The sequence below is a fragment of the Stegodyphus dumicola genome, chromosome X2 (assembly GCF_044657685.1).
Source record: "Stegodyphus dumicola isolate Sdum_Otavi_A_Nest chromosome X2, ASM4465768v1".
Lineage (NCBI taxonomy): Eukaryota > Metazoa > Arthropoda > Arachnida > Araneae > Eresidae > Stegodyphus > Stegodyphus dumicola.
In genome coordinates, this window is record NC_140781.1 from 50,947,968 (window position 1) to 50,972,114 (window position 24,147).

At 34.8% G+C, this 24,147-nt stretch overlaps 1 protein-coding gene across 3 annotated transcripts in view; it reads right to left on the bottom strand.

The window, feature by feature from the left end:
* DPCoAC (dephosphocoenzyme A carrier) overlaps nucleotides 1-24,147 on the bottom strand; it is a 67,511-nt gene that overhangs the window by 37,555 nt on the left and 5,809 nt on the right. For all 3 annotated transcript variants that reach the window (XM_035356712.2, XM_035356709.2, XM_035356715.2), the window contains exon 3: nucleotides 20,248-20,353. In XM_035356712.2, the coding sequence (XP_035212603.1) occupies nucleotides 20,248-20,353 (106 nt within the window). The remainder of the gene's footprint in view (nucleotides 1-20,247; nucleotides 20,354-24,147) is intronic.

Here is a 24,147-nt window from a genome sequence, read left to right on the forward strand (position 1 = left end):
TAAGCAGTAAAGATAGCAAGGTAATACATCGGCTCCAGCACTTACTTGCTTACAGATCAGATATGAACCTCAGGAGCAAAAGAGCTTTATATATAATGAATATCAAGCCTATTTTATGTTATGCCTGCCTGGCCTGGGCAGCAGCTATCTCAACATATATAAATAAACTGAAAAATATTCAAAATAATGTGCTTCACATTATCACTAATCGTTGAAAAATATCCAAAATAATGTGCTTCACATTATCACCAATCATTGCATTTTCAACAGAAATTCGCTGCTGCTTAGCAAGCATCTCAGAAAGACCAACATAAAGTTCTACTGTAAATTACTCATCGGTAGCCAATACTGTAGTACTAGAAAATGATAAGTTTATTACACCATTTGCTGCATATCTGTTAGGTAACCATAACTTTGTTTCTTATTTTTGATAGTTTAGAACTATGCACAGGATTGTATATTTTTATTTTTCAAGCACATACTCGTGTTGCACATAGTTTGATTTCACTTCTTGATTCCGCCTGCCATTAGTGTGGTAGTCTACATTTTTATAATCTTACTGTTTCATGTTTGTATATTTGAAATATAACTCCTAGAACTGCATCTCAAAGTCATCACTGCAATGAGATAAAAGATCTTCACTCTTCTTCCATTTCCTATTCTTTGAAGCATTTGCAGCAATCTTGAGAACAACTCAACACTCGCAAATTTGAAAGAGTTAGAACTGGTGACCCAGATGTGATCACTACACATTCATCTCATCAAACTTCAAGGTAATAGCTTTTTAAGCATTTCTTGGTTGAATGAGTGACCCCAATCAGGCCACAGTCTTGCACACCTATAATATATCTGTATCCAACTCATCCAATAACTGAATATAACTTTTAAACTTGTGCTTTCATGAAAAGGGAATTTTCTACTCCATTCAGGATGACCTTATTTACATTTCATGATTTTTACCCTACCTTAGACAACCAAGAAAATAAATAAAAAGCTATTTATACATTGGCAACACAGGAGAACCAGTTCCAGCTGAAGAAGGAGATGGGTCATCTATGAAAGCTCATATCTTTTGTTTGTTCACAAACGTGGTTTTAGCCTGTAGCAGGTTTTATTCTATTTTTGATAAATTTTTATTTCGTACAAGTTTAAGATGTACAGTTTCAGTATAGCCGTTGTGATTTCGCGATATTGTCTCCATAGGGAGCAGGAGGATATTCCAACTTAAAAATCTCTAAAAGGAATTAATTGCACTTAGCTTTTCCCTTAACTGGGAAAAAAATGCATTAGAATAGCTGTAAAGGCTGAGATCAAAATGTTTACATAAATTGAGCCCAGCAAACAATATTTCATTATGTTTTGATATGCATTTTACTATATATATATATATATATATATATATATATATATATATGCATGCAAACAAAAGGATAACAAGTGATTCAACACTTCACCATGTTCACATATACGTCATCGTGGCCTTGGGGAATTTATTGCACTGGCAAAGATCTGTACTCTGACATTGTCGGCTTTGGGGACAAACATGAATCAGTTTTCTAACTGTCATTTTCCGGGCCATTTTAACCAGTCTCATTAAATTTGCATATCTCCTGTTATGCTTAGAGAGTTGAAAAGTCTACCTTCACTAGGTTAAGTAGAAGTTAGCAAGGCTCCGGGCCAGAGTTTCAAGTTCCTTCTGAACATTTCTATGAATATGCTCTTCCTATATATGGAGTTTAGTCTATAGGGTTGTCCCTACAGTTACTTTAATTAGCACAGAAGTGGGGGGGGGAAATGACTGATATGCAATCGTCATGAAAATACAGTGTATAAATAAAGAATACAAATGGAAGGAATAATTTTGTTGCTAATTTCTGCTTAGCAAAGATGCACTGCTCCTATTCATGGAGTTATTATAATGTATCGAAGATTACTGTGTGACATTTTAATTGTTTTCTTCATAGACACATTGCTTCTATTCAATGTGTTGTTATAATGTATTGAAGGGTACTGTGTGACATTTTAATTGTTTTCATCTACAGTCTTATAGGAAATCGTCAATGGCACTTAAATATAAAATTCCTTAAAAACATAAACTACACATGCACAACTAAAACATAGGAAATTATTCACGTTAATGCATAATTGTGCACAGAAAAACCAGAAAACAGAAATAATCTAAATTTGATCACAACATTCTAAAAACCAATGCTTCAAAGGATTTTAGAGGTATAACATATAGTTTAAAATAGGGTTTAGTAAACAGAGCAAGCTTGCAGAGATTTTCAGTTTTTCTTCACTAAAGGTTAATGAGATTAATTAATCCATCAATTAATACACGATAAACGAACTTGCATTAAACAAATGAAAAATTAAGAAAACTACCATTTGTCCACCAATGAGTACATAAATAAAATAAAAAACTACATTACCTATATTAGATAAAAATCACTTAAAGCTAATAAAAATCAATTAATTTTTTTAAAACAATGCAAGTAAAGAATGTTTGAATAGTGATTTTCATCCCACAACGTGGAGCAGCCAGTGAATGCTATATCAATATTTCAAGCAACTTCAAAGCCTCATTCTGTGCTAGGATTTAGTACGGAACAAAATTTTTAGCACGCTTAATGCGAGTGAAAAAACTAATCTAATTTCTTCTGAACTGAGCATCTTAATCTCTGATCTAATTTTAGATGTGAAACTGTATCAAAAAATTTGAGTTCTAAACAAAAATGGTCCAACATTTCTGAGAGGGTTCACTTTAATTAACTGAATAATATGGAAAAAAGGAATAAAACCATTTAAAACCTAATGCTGTATTTAAAAAAATGTTACTAATAATAAATGTTAATTCCTATACAATGTCTGAGAAAAGTTTCTTCAATGAAATTTCTATCTTTTTTTACATTCTTTAATAAAGTTAGGATTTGAAACAAATTTAAGGCTGAAGATTGCAGACAAAAAATTTTGCACAACGTTAAAGAACAATCCTTTTAACTGGTTTACAAGGTTTGTACATATCTCTTTAAAAGGAAATTAACCATTAAATAAATAAAAAAAAATTAAGGACCGATCAGCAAACAGAACTGAACAAATTAAAGCAATCATCTATGCAAACACCCCCTCTCTCTTGCAATATTATTTTAAGAATAACACAGAAGTTTGTACTGTGCATCATTATTATTAAACATAATCTAAAATTTAACATAAAACAAATTTAATCAAAACAAGTTTGAGAATAAAAACCAACTCCCTAGAAGTTTTCAATGTTTTGAAAAACTTATATTTCATACGTTTATAAAGCAGGTGGGAAAAATAAAGGAACAACTACAAAAAAGCCTTTATGCTAATTCTCTTAAGTGATGACTAATGAAAGGTGGTTGCTTGGTTGATAGCTCTAGGACAATGTTAGGATTTATCTTCCCTACACTGAACTATGCAAAATGTTTGCTTCAGCAAGCATGGAAAGAACTGCAAGGGGTGCTTCATAATATAATTTTACAGACTGTAGGAGTAGTTGGGTAAAATTTTCTTATGTGAAAGGCGAAATACACTGCCCGACATAGAAAATGCAACACCATGAACATTTGTCCGTATAAATATGCAAATTACATAGTGAAACAAGCCATGCAGATGATAATAAGATGCAAGCTGGTCACACGATTACAGTGAGAGATAAAAGGGAAGGAAACGGCGGACGAACAGTCTCTACTCTCTGCTATTTAGGGAATCCAGAATTTTGAGAAGTTCAATGCTACAGAAGACGTGTGAATGAAGAGATACCTGGATGACAACAGCGTAGGCAGTTAAGGCAAACTGACAATTTTACAAAGGATCAGATTATGGCATAACGGTTGGTTTTACCATCGTATCACTGCTGAAACGCACACAGATGTATCTATTCATTGTGCATAGAATTTGCTCCAGATGAATAGATGAAGGAAATGTAAACAGTTGCGAAAGACCAGGTTTATCTAGACGCATTACAGAAAGTACAGATTGATGCATACAAATAGCAGTGGTGATGGCTCCACTATCGACATATCATGGAATGTGTAGGGAGCTGTAGATGCTCCAATACCTGGGAGAAGAGTTTCCCAAGATTCAGGTGAAAGCGGCTTGCACACAAGCCACCCTTTGAAAAAATGCCACTAATGCCAAAGCGTTGACGCAAAAGTATATTGTATTTGCGATGATGCAATCGCCACACAAAGTACAGTCAACAAGCGGCAACAACATGGCAGGCACAATATGGTACTCAGAGACCAGTCTCGGATTTGTTTCTCAGATGATAGTCACTAGTTAAGAAACTGGAGATGTCAGGAGAGAGATACAATCCGACTACTACTGCTGAATGCCACACCGCGGCGCATCAACGTGGCATAATGGTTTGGGGTGCCATCAGTCATGATAACATGTCACCCCTGAGGCACATAAGAGGCAACTTAACGGCATGATGATATGTTGATGAAATCATGCAGCCAGTTGACGAGGTTTTAACCTACCTTCAGCGATTGCAAAAATACTATTTTCCAGGAGGATAACACCAATACCACACACAGCATTCATTAGCCGACAAGCCTTGCAGCACATCTAATTCCTTTCTGCGACATCTCCTTATCTTTCACGATCGAGCATATATGGGACATGTGAATGGTTGTTGTTTGTCTGCTTTGCCCAAGTCATTATTGGAGGACAAACTATGGAGGAGGTTTTGCAGCATTTGAGCTTCCACCCCCCATGACACCATCCACACACTGATTGAATTTGTACCTTGTAGGGCTGCAGCTTGCACTGCCACGAAAAGCGGTCATACATATCATACTGTTTCCCTGTTTATTTCAGCACCATATAAATTTACTTTTCTATAAACAACATCACTTATTTGCATATGCATGTTCTGTCTGTGTATCAATTGACATCACATTCTAACCAATCTTTCACAGTGTCGCATTTTTTATGTTGGGCAATGCATGTCTCTAAGAAGACATCTGACAGATTGTGAGGAGCACCATGCAGTTGGGAGAAGCAAAGCTTGGCAGAGACTGACACAGGTTGACATGGACTGAAGAGTAAACAAAACTATCATGCGAAGAATCTGGAAATGGCTTAAGATACTGTTGATGCATGCAGACAAACAAATCAAAGTTGAAAACATGCCACAACAGACTAATTATTTAATACTATTATTTGGCAATGATTTCTAAATGGAACAGATAAATGACGAGTTTGTTGCAGCTACAGGAGAACTCGACTATTCAAATAAACCAAGAGTGACAAGTTGCATAAAAAAGGAGCTCGGATTAACTCCCATTAACTCAGACTGCGAAATGCACCTGGTTGCACTGGCACAGAGATCACCGTGATTGGAGTGCTAGAGACTGAAGCCGAATTTGTTTTACTGATGACTCTCATTTTTGTTTGCAATGCGATTCCAGACTTGTTACAATGTGGAGAGAGAGAAATACTGCAATAAACCTGAAAACAACCTTGAAAGGCATCAGTGCAGAGGTGCTGGAATCATGGAATGGATAGCATCATTCTGAATTGCCCAACACTGACCTATATACTATTTTTACAAGTGCAACAATGAATTCTGAAATATGCACAGATGAGGTTCTTGATCCTTATGTCAATTTGCTTAGGAGTATAATCGATAATAACTTCCTTCTGATGAATGTAAAGCTAGTGCCCATCATGCTGCACTAATGCACTATTTTGAGAATGAAGGAATTCAGTAGATGGATTGCCCTGCATATTCTCCCAATTTCAATTCGATAAAATATGTATGGAATGTAGACCAAAAACTTGCGTCAGTGCAAGCCCTCACCTAGCATCTTCCTGGAGATTTAAGGTGCTGTTCACCATAAATAAATTTTGTTAGCGCAGTAACTTCTGAATAATCTAATACACAGCATAGAAAATTGCTGTAATATTTGCATTTTGGTCACAAGTTACTATATATCTGGATGTTTTCTCCCTGGGAAAGTTTCCAATTCTTAATTGCAAAATTATTCAAATTACATGAGTTTTTATAGTTTTTTCCATCGGAGTAGTCCCACATATCTTATAAAATATGGTCATTATTAAAAATTTTATTTTTAATAAATATTTATTAAAAACCTCATTACTGAAATCACAATCAAATAAACTTTTGCAATTTAAAGTAACAGACAATTACACACCTAATTTATTACACAGATTAAAAATAAGATACTAGAACTACACATTAACCCTTTATAAGGCAATTTTTTTTTCTAGTAATGTTACGTTAAAAGTATTTCTGGGACAGAAATTGATTTATAAAAAGAAATTCATTTAGATCATTACCTAAAATTAATTTGATTATTAAGACCATTTTATTTCGGTGGGAAGTATGTTTCCCATCCCCTGCTGGGAGCTATTCAAACGTAGCACATTTCATGTTTTTCATTTCTTTTTATATTGCATTACATGATATTTATGAAATATAATTTGCAAATACTAAACTCTACAAAAATAATTACAAATTAGATATATTTTGAATGCAAAAATTTAAGAATTTATACCTATTACTTTCCATGAAATTTCAGGAAACAAGGATTAATACACAGTGGGACATTGCAAGCTGTAAAAATGTATCTTGTTCTCTTCTCATGTCCTTTAGTAGAGCACAAACGCCAACGTCTATATGTTTTTTGTACAGTTGGCATATGGTCACCCACTTTAGTCAATCGTACGTCATCTGGAACAGTTTTCTTGCTGCTCAGGAAACTTGCAGGTCGTCCTTTGCGTTTTCGACTTGAAAATCCAGAAATCAGTTGCCGTGCTAGCTAAAGTCGAAAATGTAATTGGTCTTGAAGTCCTGAATCTTTTCTACTTACTTTCCAGAGAATGAAGGCATTCACAATTGCCACATCAATTAGGAAGTACAGGATTCGATGCCACCATTTTCGGGAACGTCGTTCTATTTCATATCTTTCTCGAAGTTGATCAAAGTGATCAACACCTCCCATAATCTCATTACATGTGGCAATAGCAGTTGGACACGATACATGAGTAAGGCTTCCATCGTTGTTCTTCCTCGGGACTGTTGAAGTTGTACTTGGGCTATTTACTGTTGTAAGAATGGTCACTGGTTTATTATCCATCCATTTGATGGCTGCAGTGTCCTCCTTGCATTTGAATTGAAACTCCCCTCTCCCTAGCTTTACTTTTTCTCTCATTATTGCGGGAAGACCTCTTCAGTTTGTTCTTACAGTACTGAGAGCATAAATGTTGCGTTCATGTAATATTTTCATCAGTTTGAACGTCGTAAAAAAATTATCAAATGCTACGACACTTCCAGTACCTTCCAAACAACTTGTTAGATTGAGCACCACTCGTTCTCCCAATGTATCCGTTGCAGTTTGATCTTTAGTTTTACCCGTATAAATGTCAAATTTCTGTATGTATCCAGTTTTTGAATCAGCTAGACACCAAACTTTGTATCCCCTCTTCACTGGTTTCAAGGGCATGTATTGTTTTAGGGTATACCGGCCTTTGAAAGGTATCATGCTTTCATCAACAGCCAATACACTAGATGGTTTGAAAGCTTCGGCAATTTTTTTATTGAGGTGTTCAATTAGAGGTCTAATCTTATGAAGTTTGTCATAATCTGGGTCATCTCTTGAAAGAACGGTCTCATTATCGTTTACATGAATTGCCTCTGTTATTTTTTTGAAACGCTTGCACGTCATAATTTGTGAAATACATTGTTGTCCTGATGCAGGATCAGAACTCCAGTAGTTATCTACACTAGGCAACATAATGATTCCCATCATAATGTTCATTCCAATCCATGCTTGTAGTTCTACATGAATGTCCTCCCAGTTTTTTGTTGTTTCACTTACAGTGTGACCTGAGCGCCTTTTTGTTTTGATTTGGGACGCATATAAATTTGTTTCCTCAACAATACGTTCTAAAATTTCCTCGTTTAATATTTGGGAAAAAAGTCCTTTTCTGTACTGGTTCGTGTTAGACTAGGATTAATAATTCCTTCTCTATCCATACAAACAACATGGGAATCGAAATACCTTGTATCATTAGACCAGCCGCCGTCATCTTCATCATCTGCATTATATTCTTCAATGTCACTAGAGTCATTTTGAACATCTATAATTTTAGACTTTGAATCAGTTCTTTGGTTCACATCCACTCGTTTGATTGCATCATTTGTATCTCTACTAGTGTTTGGCTGTGGATCAGATAAAGCAATACTTCTGTTTTCCTCGACTGAAAACTCTTCACCTGTTTCATCATCTGCATCTTCATCTGAATCCTCAGGGTCACTTGGGAGGGCAAAAAATAATTCAACAGCTTCTTCTGCTGTATATTTCTTTTGTTTTCTATACATTTCCATAGCAAGTGCAAAATAAAATTCAGCTACAACAAATTAGAGATCACCATTGGGGGTAAAATACAAAAAACTGTCAAATATAATTCAAAATTTTACCTACTGTAAAGAACTGGGCATAAACTTGAACTTCTGTGCTTATAAATAACCGAATTTATGAATTTTGTGTTTATAACTACAAATAAACTCGATAATAAATGATTAAACGAACGAACATGTTTTCTCGAAGTGCCCATCTCATCTATCACCCCTTTGCATGATAGAATCATCCATAGGAATCCTGCATTAGTAAATTTTTTTTTTGTGTGTTTTCTGAAGTTATCAGGAGATGGCAGCACCAATCATATATGGCAAAATAGCTTCCCAATGACATTTAAAAATTTATGAAGTTGCTGGGAAGTATACTTACCACAGCCTTATAAAGGGTTAAAAGATGCAAAATGTCTATAATACAGTCAAAAGTCTTTAATCCAGACGTCCATAATCCAGAATGATCTATAATCAGGACCTCAAAGCTAAAAACTTTCTGCGTATGCGCATATGCGGTTATGTCATTATTGTCTTTCGATTATGTCAAAAAGAATTTCCAATTCTGGAGCTGCCAAAGGATCTACAAAGCGAAAGCATGTTTCGATGTCCATCAAATAAAAAGTGGAATTGCTGCAAAAAATGGATAAAGGCATGTCCTTTGTTTCTCTAAATCTGTTTATCAATTTCATGCTGCTTTGCTGGGGGGGGGACGTCGCAGCGCACTATGAACTAGAAGTTGATCTGTCAGCTCTATCCTTATCTTCAGGGTAGATGTTTTTATCTTATTTGGCTTATAATTCCTTACTAAATGTAGTATTTCATCTCGATGTACTCCGTCTTTGATATGATTTAAATCAAATTCCTCGAAATTATAAATATCCCGAATACACATCAAATAGTTTTCTGATTGCAATTTTCTAACTTCGACTACGGGTAATGTATGCTTTACGCATGCGCGTTGAAATAAATGTTTAATAAAGTAAACAAATAAATATTAAGCTTTTTTTGGTAAATTTCGATACCCTTTACATCATAATTGCTCTTTATTTCATAAATTATGGTTTCATATTTTTAATTTTATAATTTCTGCATGCCATCTTACCAGATTTAAATTGATGATATATAATCCGGAAAAACCAATAATCCGGAATCGCCGAAATCGCCGAAATCCCGACGAGTCTGGATTAAAGACTTTTGACTGTACTACAAAATTTGTACGCTAATTTAACCTGCAATTTAAAAAATATTATTGATCATTTATTACCTTCCTTTCATTTAATTTCCTAAGTTGATTTACTCCAATAAATGAATTAGTGCTCTTACTAGTTTCTGAACCATCTTCTAAAGTATGTGCTAATTTCTTTATATCTTTATCAATATACATTTGAAGAAAAATTCCTTTCGCTTCATGAAATCAAATTCTCCTCAATATTTTTTAATTTTCATATTCAACTAAACAATTTTACTGATATAAAAAAATTGCATTATCTTGAATGCATGAAAGATGCTCTCACTACTTTAATCATTTCACTGTTCAGAATAACTAATGATATAATATGCATTCAAGTATATAAAATAAATCTTTTAAATTAATGAATTTTCAGCATCTTTATTAAAAGAGAAATTCATTTCAATTTTCCATGCTGCTAAATGGGGAGGGGGACACAAAAATATAATAGAAAATAGAAAACTGTAACAAGAGAAGAAAAGGTATTTCTTTATCACTGCAGTCATCTTTACTTGAATAACACAGTGAGCCCTTTTGTTAGTAATTTGTGACAAAAAGAAACTCTACTCAGAACTCTTGGTAAACTGAATCAAACAATCAGTAGTCCTAACCACAGTTCGCCTGACATGAGAAGAGCTCTGAGCAGTGGGAATGTGTCACAGAAAATTTTCTCTGAAAATTTGATATAAAAAGAAAGGAAATCATGGGCGCTTAGCTCCATACAAAAATCTTTACCTCCACAAAACTTTAATCAAGTTTGTGGGAGGCATAAAAACAGAAATCTCATACCATTTCAGGTTGAAATATGTATAAAACTTCCATCTCAAAGACAATTACACATCTTTTAGCCATCTAAGACAACCCTGCTGTATGTTTCTCATAATAACTTTGAAAAATGTTTTCTTCATTCTCCAGAAGGGTCGAATCACAGCTCTGAGGCATCCAAGTGACATCAGCATTTCGACTGATTATTCGATTTCCAAAAACAGAGTGCAAAAGAGCAATGGTTACGTTGGCTGTGTGGCAAGCGACCCCGTCCTGTTGAAACGAAATGTCACCCATGTCATCCTCTTCAATTTTTTAGAACAAAAATTTGTTTAGCTTGGCACGGTAACATTCGCTATTGACATTAACGAGGGTTCCATGCTCATTTTCGAAAAAAAAAAGGCCCAATGATGCAGCTGGACCAAAAAATTCACTTTGATTCCATTGGATTTTGTGTGTGTGTGTGTGTGTGTGTGTGTGAAGAACCCTTAAGGATAAGTGTTACGCTAAAACCACCCAGAGACGATCGATGGCTTGAAACATGAAATTGAAGTTGCCATTCATGCAATTGAAGCCCAAACAATAAAATATGTACTGAAAAATTGGGTTGATCGGATGGGGTACTGTCAAGCCTGCCATGGCAGTCATATGAATGATGTTGTGTTTCATTCTTAAATGAGAATATCCAATCTTCCTAATAAACTTATAATTTTGAAAAAATATTCATTAGTTTTTTTTTATAGCCGATTCAAATTCCAAAAGTTAGATGGCCCACCCTATAAATATCAGAGACAGTTACAGAACCTTACTTTATGTTTCTCTTAATAACTTTGAGAAGAGTTTTCTTCATTCTTTCCTCAACAAACTTCAAAAAGAAAACCAGTCAGCCAATTTTTAATTAATCCATATAGTCAGGTTCAATTCAGTCTTAAATTATGGTTATAAACTCTGTTGTAAAAAAAATATATGCACCCAGAAAAAACTGAACCACAACTATTAAACATGGCATGCAAATGTGATTTAGTGAATTGTGTAAATCATTAAATTTCAAATAGCAATCAGGATTGTGGGGCGATAACATGTATCTGAGGTACGTGGCTGGTAGAATGTAAAAGGGCAGGTGAGGTGAATGACAAGCATTTACAACTGCACTGACGCCTTGGATACACAACATTGTCACAAAAGATGCCTTTAAGACGTACTTGACAGCATTACAAATAGTTGTCAAACTTTGAGAGAGGTCACGTCATAAGGCTAAAAGAAGACAGTCAGTCGAACAGGCTGATTAGCCAGCACATTGCTCAAAGCGATATGGTTGTTGTCCATTGTTGGAACCAGTGGCTCAGCGAAGGCATAGTCAGCCGCCGTAATGGCTTAGGATGTCTTCAGCCACCAATGCACGAGATGATCACACAGTTGGAAGAGCTGCCACATTCACACCAAAAGTTAAGCTATCATCGAGTCGATGCCATTTGCCAACTCGCACGGATTCACAGATATCCAGGGATAAGATTCACAGAAGACTGGGTGACAATGGGTTCCCATCTCAATGTGCATTAAGATGCTTACCATTGGCACTCCACCATAAGCAGTGTCGTCTTCTTCGGTGCCACTCTCGGTGCTAGACAGAGTCCGATTGAAGAAACGTAATCTTCCACCACATATGTATCTAGAGACAGATGATAGGTGAGTGATTTAATATACCATTTGTTACCAAGCGGCACACAGCCAGAACATAGGGTGTGACAATGTAAGGAGCATAAGTCTAGTAAGGTCTGCAGGACATAACTTCAGCTACCAGATTAATAGTAACTTTAAAAGTTGATTTCCGAACTTGCTTTCATTAATTTCAGCAATCATACTACTTTCATACATAGATATTCCTATACATGCCTGTCTGCAAAACCACATCCCATCTATAACACATTTCTCTGAACATATTCCTATACATACCTGTCTGCAAAACCACATCCCATCTATAACACATTTTTCTGTACATATTCCTATACATACCTGTCTGCAAAACCACATCCCATCCATAACACATTTCTCTGACACATAGATCTCAAAAGAAATTGAATCAAAGGCAGTCAGTTCCATGCAGAGATCTTTGAATTCCACAACCATTTAATCAAGTTTATAACCTCCAATCGCATTACTCTTCATACGAACACATTCCTACACATACCTCTCTGTAAAACCTCATCCCATCCATCATACATTTCTCTGAGACATAAATCTCAAAAGAAATAAAATAATGGGTGAACAGTTCCATATAGAGATGGTTTTATGGATCTAAACAAAACTTTAATCAAGTATGTGTGAGCCCTAGAAACATGCTGCTGAAATGTCACACTGTAACTAACAGAGAGGTGCTTAAAATGTTAAAGGCAAGTACATCCGAGAGCATTTCTGAACCTCACTCTATGTTTCTATCTAGAATTACAGTTTTTTTTTTTTTTTTTTTTTTTGTGTTTTCCTCAACAACCTGGGTAGGGATAGCAAAACCCTTTCATTGCCTTGCCTTTATGTAGACAGGTTGCATTAACTCTTTTACTATGGTTATATTTTTGTTTTCCAAACTGGCACTGATAATTAAAAAAAAAATTACAGTAGAACATCTATTGGTACTATTCCATTTTGCCGGCGCAGGCAATTAAAGTCGCCAATAATGGTACAACCGATGGCAAACGAAATATCCTCCCTGGTAACCTTTTACGCCTAATTTTCAAAACAAGCTGCAGCGATTTCTTATCAGATTGATTGTTTCTTTCAATAATGGCATACAATTACGTATAATTTTTACTAGATAGTTTAATTTTATGCCCCAAGGCCATTTGCAGCAATTAAGTCAATTAAGATGCAATCACACCACTCACCCGAAGGCGAAAATATAGAAAAGGCAAAGTCAAGGGTTAAAATTCATCAATTCTAATCAGAATGCCCTAGCAAAGTAAAGCACTGCAGATTTACATAACTTCCAAGTAAGCTATTTGTACGAATTGAAATAATTCTTGCATTTAATCTTGTATTCCAAATTAAGATTTAACTTGAAATTAATGTAGATAATTACTGAGAGAATTAGATTTTTGTAGCATAATTTATGTGAGATGAGATAACTTGGGGTCACGTGATATGAAGCGGCGAATCAGGATGTTGAATCGTGAAAGCATAGTAAATTCTTGAATTAATGTCTTTTTACAAATTTATTTTTTTTTTACAAAATTTTAAACAATATTAAAATGTTTATGTCTTCAAAATAAAAAATTTTTAGAACTAACATTTGTTAACATTCTTTATGCGTCTACTGTATGTTGTCGCCAATAAAGTCTACCTGGCGATATTTACGCTGGCGAAACGGAAAAGTACCCATCTATCTTTCTAAATTCATTTACTCCAATAAAAGAATCAATTTTCTTACTAGTTTTTTTAACTGTATTTTAAAGTATCCGCTAACTTAATTTCTTTATCAATATTCATTTGAAGAAAATGAAAATCCTTTTGTTTTATGTAATCAAGTTTTCCCTCAATAATTTTTCTTTTTGCCTTTGAATTATCAGATTTAATTTTAAAATTTTGTTGTTATAATAAACTGCATACATCTAGAATGCAGAGAAGTTGCTTACCTTACTCTTTTAGTTAATGTTTTGTTAAGAATAACTCTAGAAAGCTTTATGGTATGGTATACTGCATTTCCAGACATATAAGTAAAATATTTTAAACTGTGGATTTTCAATATCTTTATTAAAAGATAAATTCTTTTCTACAGATGAAATGCCTACAAGAATGAAATCATTTTTCTAATTTTCCATGTTTTTCAACAAGGAAAAATCATAAAATAAAAGAGAAAATAAAGCAAATAGAGCTATATAAAAAATAGAAAAGTCATTTTTATTTATTATTATTACGGCTCCTGCTATTTAATCGATGTCATGAGCTTTGTGGATAGTAAATTCACTGAAGTAGAAACTATTGGCAAACGTCGGTGCTAACCACAGTTACTTTACTTAGTCTACCTGATAGGAGAACAGCTCTGAGTAGGGTAGCTGCTTTACTACAGTTCATTAACAAGATAGCTCTTAGTGCTGTTTAAATAATGGAGGCTGTAATATAATAAAGTACTATAGTACAAAGTATGAAATCTGGACGTCCATTATCCGGAATGATAAAAAATCTGGACCTCAAAGCCACAAAGTTTTTTTTTTCTTTTTTTAATATGCTTTTAATTGCTAAAAAGTAATTCAGAAATTCTGCTTTATAACACATATCACATTGTTTAAATTTCAGTAGCAAGATATTCGAAAATTACGAATATGAAAGGCAAAGACATGGCTAAATAATTAATACTTTTCTAGAAAACAAAACTTTAACATGCCGTTATTTTTATGACATTGTAATAACATTCTTATGTTTGTTAAAATAATCATCATAAAATTCACAAATCGCCAAATTTAAGTTTTTGCAGACAAAATGATCTTAAAATCTCCAAAATCTTGATTAATCGACAAATTTTGGCAATCCACAACAAAATTCATACTGTAGCAAAAAAGGAAAAAGATCTCTTTATGAAGCCTGTAACCCCTATAGAGCACATCCCCAGGTGGTGGATAGGGAATTGCTTCCATTTGTTTTCCTTTGGGTAGTAGAAGGAAAATAAAATACCTTCTGCAGAGCACCAGGCAAAAGTCCAAGCATTCGGGGGAGAAACAGCCATTTTTCCAAATCAAATGTAATTTGTACATAAATATCATTCACCATATGATCCAATCACCGTGCCATCATGAGAGAGGCACATCTTTTATATCCGAAATTATTTCATTTCTGTTTTTAAACTTGCGAATTAAAGACTCTGACATTGCTAGCATAGCTTTGTTCACAGTGGCACCATCTGAATATGCCCTTTTATGTGATGCAAGAATGTAACTTACTTTGAAGGAAGGATGCTTGAGTGATTCTTTTCTTCATTTTTGAGGATAAAAATTCTTTGTTAAGCTTTTAGAAGATTTCAGTGTTTGAACTTTATGTAAAACAGACCTGATTAGATTCTTACAGAAATCCATTGAAATCCTTATGACAATTTTATGAAGTTCAACAATGCCTTGGTACTATTACTGAAGCACAACATAATAAACAAACCACTTTTTGCCAGCATTTGCAAATGACAGCTCTTCCTTTCATTTGTTGTTGAAGTAGTAGGTTTTCTTACTCTTCACTGGCTTTGGCAAAACAGAACTGCTTGACAACCATCGACTGCATGGATGATTCATCGTTTGTGCATACAAGAGGCAGATATGTTAAAGCAGACACTCAAATCTTAATCTGCCACGCAAATAAAACCATGGAAACAAGGTGATAACATGCCAAGTAGGAGGACATAAATGCATTAACATGTGCCCTGACGCAAAAATAAACTTGTTTAACACATTGCATACATTCGAACTCCACCAGCACAGCTCCGAACCCTAGTGACATCACAATGATTCTATGAACTGTAGGAGGCAAAATCTGAGGGACTGTAAACTATCACAATCTATGGGAGTGACTGCATGAAAGCAAGCATCTTTTGCAATATGAACAAAAATCTCTCAAAAATTGAGTTTTTAAAAAGTTTGAGATTGGTTTGGTTTATTTCATTATGGCAAAGCATTCAAGGACTACTGCCTAATGGAAAGTATGCCTTCATAGATAACGTTCCAAGGAAAACTGGCTCGTATATATGTTACACATGGGTAAAATCCCGAAAGCATCCATGCAGGCAGTCCGTTTGCCAGCATTCAAACCCCAGACTGAACTCTTACTGCTCAACAATTTTACTTATTTCTGCTCAACAATTACTTGGCAGACTCTTACTACAAGCTAAAATTTTCCAAAATTAAATAATTCTAGATTTCTAAAAAAAAAAAAAGATTTCCATGAATATAAAAATATTTCAGAAATCCAGAGCAAAAGGAAGGATTGGGGGCAGCAAAGATTGCACACAACTCCCCCTTTTATACTTTGCCCACAACTCCCCCTTTTATACTTTGCCCACAACTCCCCTTTTATAATTTCTAGGATATCTATTGCAGAAAGCTATGGCATTAGGAAACTTAGTTTGATGGTCTATATAGTTTAAATGTTTTTCTTTACAGTAATATCTTTAGAGTAATAATAGAATAAGTTAAGCTTAGGTGGGATCAACAAAACTAATATAAATCAGAATCTAAATTTGCAATATAAATGCATGTGAATCTTAAATAAATAGGGCCAAGGGCCATATGAATCTTTGTTACATAGGACCCTAACTAAGGTATGTTAGTTAAACAGGATACTTATTAAACAGCAAATATGTAATACAGATGCAGTTGTCATACATATGAATATAAAATAACTCTAAAATGTGCTACATAAAGCAGAGTTACTTCGAAGCCAATAGCTTCATAAAATTTAAGAAACGAATCTGATAACTGAAGGACATCTTTTATCAAATAAAATTTCTTAGCTATAATTTTTTTTTTTTTTTTTTTTTTTTTTTTTGTTTCCTGTGCCCTGCAGCTAGAACACATTCCTTGCTACAGTTTACAGTATACAAAATTCATAATCCTTTCATAATTTTCAAATCTCTTTCTCATGGATCTAGGTTTAAATTGCTGGCTTCTTCAAAAGGGACTTGATTCCTTTTGAAGAAGCCAGCAACTTAAACCCAGACCTCTATAAATTAATTAAGCCCTCTATAAGTTCATTAACTCTCATCTCTTTCCTATGCTCCAAAAGCTCATTAACATCATCACTGTGAACTTCTAAATCTCATTGCATACCTTTTGAAGTAAGTCCTTAGGAGTGTTTTAGGACTGAATTTTTGGCATTAACTCTACTGAAATTGCAAAGCAATTATTTCCTAATGAAGAGTGTACTTATTGATAACAATTCAATATAACTTTTTGTAAATATAATATGCTCTCAATGTTGGCTAAAATTCATTTTATTTATTCTTATTTGAAGACGTAACCTTGAAGACCAAAATCCCCAGTATTCTACCTCCTTATAATAGCATACACACAACCATTAACAAGTAAAGTTAGAAGTTAGGCATAAATTCTAGAACACTGCTTTGCATCTTTGGCAACCTTCAGCCTAGTGCCGTCACACCAAATTTACACAATATAGAACAAGTACTAACATATCTTATCTCGTTTTTATGAAAATATGATCTGCTTTTGAAAACATATCTGAATGGGGTGGTTATTTGACATTATGGACTTAATGACTGAAGGGAGCAATAAGAAAATTTGCTTTGCATAAGTTACAAAAGCAAAAGAACAAAAATCAGCACAGCTTTACCCTTAATGACACAGTTATAAATCTGTAACACTAATGTACTGTATAAAGCTATTCTAAGGCATGATGTTAAGTCATTGATAAGTGAATCATCTGGACTCTCCTATTACCAATCAGAACATATCCTACTACACTGCTGCAAAGAGATGAAAACGTAAATGCATAGGTATATACACAGCTGGCCATTAAAATTGCAACATTATGAAGGAACGTATATACAAAAAAGATATTTATTGCATGTAAATAGTATGGCATGTAGACAAAATGATTAAATTTGTAAGCATTTTGGAGGTTTACAGGGGTGCAAAATTAGTAGAACCAGCTGGCATCCCTGGCAGCTAAAATGGCCCTTACCTCATTAGGCATGGATGATAGAAATGGATTTCTATGCTACTTCAAGTCTATGCTCCACTTCATCAACCGAAGAGGGGTGACAGGACAATCTCTCAGCAACCCATGACCAAATGTTTTCAATGGGTGACAGAACTGGAGACCATGCAGGCCATGGAAACAATCGAACACCTTGTGTATCGAGTAAGGTCAGAACACAACGTGCAACATGTGGTCTTGCATTACCTTGTTGTTAGATGGTGTTTGGCAGGCCTTGAATATAGAGCACAACCACAGGTCGTAAGACACCAGAAATGTTACCAACCTGCATTCAAATTACCGTTGATCTGAACTCGTGTTGCGTACCCAATGGCTGCCCAAACCATTACACTAGATGCAGGGCCCCTATGCCAATATCAAATGCAAGTAGGCGACGTGCAATCTCTTCAGACACTCCTGATATGTATACAGCCATCAGAATACTGCACGTAGAATCCTGTATCCAACTCTGCAGTTCGCACACCAGGAGACATTGTCTCTATCATGCATTGTCAAAGGATGCTAAAGTAACGGTCGTTATGCTGATAATCCATGCTGCAAGCGTCGAAGCACCATATGAGCTGATACTGGACGTACTGCAAACATACCCGTTTCCTAAATAATGGTCCATGATGTCGTCTTATGATTTTGCAGGGCTGACGTCACAATATGTCTGTCCTCTCTGGTGTTAGTCATGGAAAGGCATAGAGGTCTTGCATGCTGTTCAGTATGACCCTCAGCAGTCCATTGACTCCATATTTGCAACACTGTGGTTGGATGTCCACAGGTGCGACGGGCGATATCACAGAATGTTAATCCACGCTTTCGATAGGCAACGGTCCTGCCTCTATCGATTTTCTAAACTTGCTGGTAAGCATCTTCTTCTTAATTCGAGGCATAACACAATATTCTTTGCAAACTCCAACCTTACAAAGCACTTTCCAAATGAGAAATCCTCTACACAACTTTTCTTTTAGGCAGTGCTTCAGATGTTGTTTCTCCCTCCTGCATCGTATAAATGTGCTGAAATACTAATCATTAGCATATCCGAACATCTATTTCTTTTCATGTGATTTTTTTCATCAGATCATTCCTTCCTGGTGTTGCAATTTTAATGCCCAGCAGTGTATATATATATCAGGATCCTCAGGTACAGGTTGTAGCAATACTGCCACCTGTGTAATTAGGCATCGCCTAGCATTACTAACGTAATAGATTGCTCAAATTTCAGGATGCCAGAACAACTCGAGGAGGCAGTTATTATATGCTTATAAACACCTATGCTTTTTCCGTGATTTAAACCTGGGACCATTGGTACAGCAATCAGTGTGACCAACCACTACACCGGCTGGGCAGCATTTCCTTCATACAGCGCAACTGTTATTACAAATATTTAGTACAACAGAAATGTAAATGCTCTTAGTAAGCATCTTCACTAATACTAAGAGCACTGGTTACAGATGTTGGCATTTGCAGACTACGTTTTGCTCTGGAGCCCTTCATGAAGGCATCTCCTGCAGATAAGTCTTATTATTTTTTTTGTCTTATTTGAATAAATAAACAACTTTCATATCTCTAATGTGAAATCTTATTTTAAAGGGCACTTTTTGACAGCATTTCAGAAATTTGGAAAACAGCAGTAATAGCATAAATGAGTACTTCAAGAGTGAACTGCTAAGAAGCAATTCAGAATTAACTGACACATTTCCAAATGCCAAATATATGTATTTATTTAATGAAACCAATATTCACATCTTCAGTGGCAGAGGAAGTTCTCCAAAACTGAAACTAATAAGATTATTTGTGATCAACAAGACCCTAATAGTATGTAACCAATTTATTTAAGACATCATTGAAAATGACATTATGGATTATTTACAAATAAATTATCTTACTAAGGATTTTAAGAGTGCTGAAATTAAGACAGCAAGTATGTAATGAAAGACATCATATTAAATAAAGTTCAAAATATAATTTAATCTTTAGATAACAAAATTATTATCATCAGAGATTGTTATGTTTCTACATTTGCATATATATATCGTTTGAACCATAAGGCTATACTGTCTATCTATGCATACTTCTAATTCTTATATTTATTGGTGATGGACATACGGAATTTAAAATCTGGTTATAAAATCCACGGATATTTGGTGATTACCTTTCCTTCACTTTTTCTTCCTTCACTTTCTAAAGTTAAAGCTGGTGCTTTATTAGTTGCTGCTGGAATATTTATATCTTGTGCAGTACTGCCAGTCACATAACCTCTGAAAAATATAAGTTAACGAAATGTTTACGTAAATACAGTAAAAAATAATTATTACATTGGTTTAAATATCAGATAGCCTTATATAGAGTGGATGGAATATCAGATAATATTTTATGAATTTGGCTTATTTCACATGGCTATTCACCTTTTCCTTATCGTAAATAAGCAAAAAGAAGCCTGATCTGCTAAATTCAAGGACAAACATGTACAAATTTAGGAAATAAAAAAAGGCAGGGCAAATAAAATGGCTAGAGCAATAGATAAGTTGGAAAAAATAGTTCTGGAGATGAAATAAGAAGTGGATGACCATGTACACTGGCTTTCAAAATTATGTGTACAATGCAAATTAGCAATTTTTGAAGCATAGTTGAGCTACAGTGACTGCTGACGCAGATGGCCGTACTTAAATATTGCATGTCAAGGCAAACTGGCTATCCAAACATACGCTAAATAGGCAGTTGTTGAAACCACCAGCACTTTGAGGAAGTTTATTCAAAAGCTGATAAATTTCATACATTGATTTTTGATGATATTTGTGATACTGAGCTAAAAGAAGATGAATGGAAGATAGCGACTGCAGTTGTGCTCTCAGATGTACCGAAGTAACGCAATCAATCAAAGATATCACTCTTTTCTTTGATGTTGACCATTTGGAAATTTCTCAAATGTGGAAACAATTCCAAACAAGTTGAACACCTATCTTGGAGACTTTTCCAGCTGACCAAGTCCACTTGTCCAGTTGAACATCCTAGAAACAATTCCAAACAAGTTAAACTGTTGTACGAAGCATTGCTTGTGGAAAACCTTTAATTAGCAGCATGAGAAGATTGTTTCTTCAATTAGGTGTTCAAACATGCTAATAAGAAGATACTTACAGGGAAACAACAAGGTGATTTGATACAGCTGTTTTATCTGAACGGGGAAAGTGCTCCCGAACAGTTTGAGTTTATCACTGAAATCAGAAGCTAAGACAAAGCCCATGTTCCATGAAAACTGTACATGATTTGGTAAAAAAATTTGGAAAAACTGGAAGCACAAGTAATAGAATATGATCCAGACAATCATGTGTTCTGTTGATGTTGCTGCAGAAGTGCATAATATAATTACTGCAGGCCTATTCCATAATGCAAGAAGTGCTACCCACAGTTTGGTTCTACCAAAAACCACAGTCCTCAAGATTCTACATTCTGTTCTGAGGATGTTTGCTTACTGATTAAAGCACATCCAGATGTTGCAACGTGGAGACGAGAAACACTTCACGACTTCACAATTTTTTTTTCTTCAGCAGATATGATGAAGATAGCAGGTGGTTGCTGTGGATATTATGGATGGATGAGTCACATTTCTTCTTACCACAAACTCCAAGAACTGTGTTCACTGAGCTGACAAAAATCCTCATGATATGGTAACAGTGTCATATAAAGCTAAAGCGACTATCTGGTGCGGTATTACAAGCACATGCATTCTATATCCATACTTCTTCAAAGATGTCACTTCCACACCTATGAATATATACTTCATCACAAGTGCTCAGTATATACCATTCCAGAAGTACTTTTCTTTCATCTGCCCGTAAAACCATAAAATCAGAAGAACAAATAATATGAAATAATAACACTTGATAATAAGACAATGAGAAAAATAAGTTTAATTATAAAAAGGGTAGAAGGAGATTTGCAATGGGCAAACAGTTTCTACCTGAAATAAACACTAATTACAGAGGCAATAGGCAATCAGTTTCCACCTGAAATAAACACTAATTGACATAAGCAATGGCGCTTCTACCATTTTTATAATTAAATTTATTTTTCTCATGGTCTTATTAATTATTATGTGTTGTTATATCATCTTAGTTGTTCTTATGAATTTACAATATTGCAAGTAGGTAAAGGAAGAGTACCATTAAAGAATTGAAGCAGCAAAATGTCATTCATGATATTAATGGACGAAAGATGGCACTCCTGTACACATTGCTACATGTCCTTAGCATGTGATGCAACAGCAATTTGGAAATAGAGTCATCTCCCATAACTTTGTAGTTTCATGGCCTCCACATTCCCTCGACCTCACTCCAATGCACTTCTTGTTCTGGAGGATTATCTGAAATCTAAGGTATCTACATTAAACACACAAGCTTTGTCAGAATTGAAAGATATCACAAAATGTGAAGTTATACAGATTCTTTCTGCGATGTTACATTTGTCACTGTTGTCAACAATCTTCCACATGTGATGCGTTATTGTTTGCAAAGGTGGGCACGATGAAAATTTGTAATTCCGATCAAAGTTTTTTTCCTCTCTTGTGTTATCATTAGACCTTTAAAATACTCTTCTTTGCAAATATTTTACACCAGCAATTTTCATCATATATAGGCATCATTTCAATGGCACTTACGGTTTCTCAAAGTGATGATCAGTTTGCGTAGGAAAAAAATGGGTGTTGACTTGAAAAAATTTTAACGTGAGAACTCTATGTTTTAAATCATCGCAATCTCAGATGCACATCTTCAAAGAACATCTGAAATTTCATTTTAATTCATTGAATGGATAAAGGTTCACATATAAGGGAAGTCTTTTCATGACCACCCTGTATATCATGTTCATAAAAACAACAGGCAGCTTAATGAGTCAATCTGGGTTACATCAAATGAAAGCACTGATGTTTTCAGTAAATTATTACATCATGCTTTTCCATAATTGGTGCAAATCACTCTGCTTGGGGAAGTTTTGTGATCGACGAAATACTACGTAAGTATCCAGACTTAATTGCAAGTTCCACTAGATAGACAAAAGCAATTAACTGTACACATGTATTATGCTAAATTATGGGTAAATCTAAATATGTTTTATTCTATGAATGCAAAAGTTTATGACTTTCATTTCTGGGAGGCAAGATTAAAGAAAACATTTTCTCACCAAAGGTTCATATTTATCTATAAGTTTGAAATTGTGTATTATCTATATCACAAAAAACTGATACAAATCCTATTTCAGAAGTGAAATAAATTGCAGCAGCTGTTTCTAAATCAATTATAAATGCTGTTGTGAATTTTGTACATAGATAATTTTAATGAATTTATCAGCGAAATTGCTGTATTTTTCTGTATAACGCAAAATGAAAAGCTGAGAGAAATGATCCATAGCTGGAAAAATAAGAATACAGGGACAAGTCTATTTAACACTGAGTAAATGGCTGGCTATCTCATGCGAGATATCAAATAGCTGGCAGTGGTTTTGGTGACCGATTTTTATTGGAAAATTTAGCAAGAAATCGCCAAAAGTCACCAAACCTGGAGACATTTTGGTCCAGCCCCTCTATAACTGTAATGAATATAGTAATTGAATAATTGTAATTGATTTTATACAGGATGAATCTGAAAATGTAGGTAAAACATTACAGGGTGATAGAACGCCGCTATACAAGCAATATTCATCACAGAATGTTTGGGTAGAATGTAAACTGTGAGCCTCTAGGTGGTGTTGTAAATGGTAAAAAGGATCGGTCTTCACACCCAATGGCTTGGATGTGCAGAATACTTCAGATGCAAAGCTGCCAGGGTGATGGATTGGTCTAGGTGGTCTAACAGCTTGGCCATCAAGATTACTGAAGATGTTTTGAGTTTTCCTGTGATGCCATATAAAAAGCCTAATCTAAGAGTGCCCTGTTGAAACCAATATGGATCTAGACCCCAGGATGACCATTGTTGCACTTAAGAAATGTCTGGCATCTTTGCAAATGTGCATCCTTATCTTGCAAGTGTGAGGCCCGCATTACAGCTGGCAAGTCTTTTGA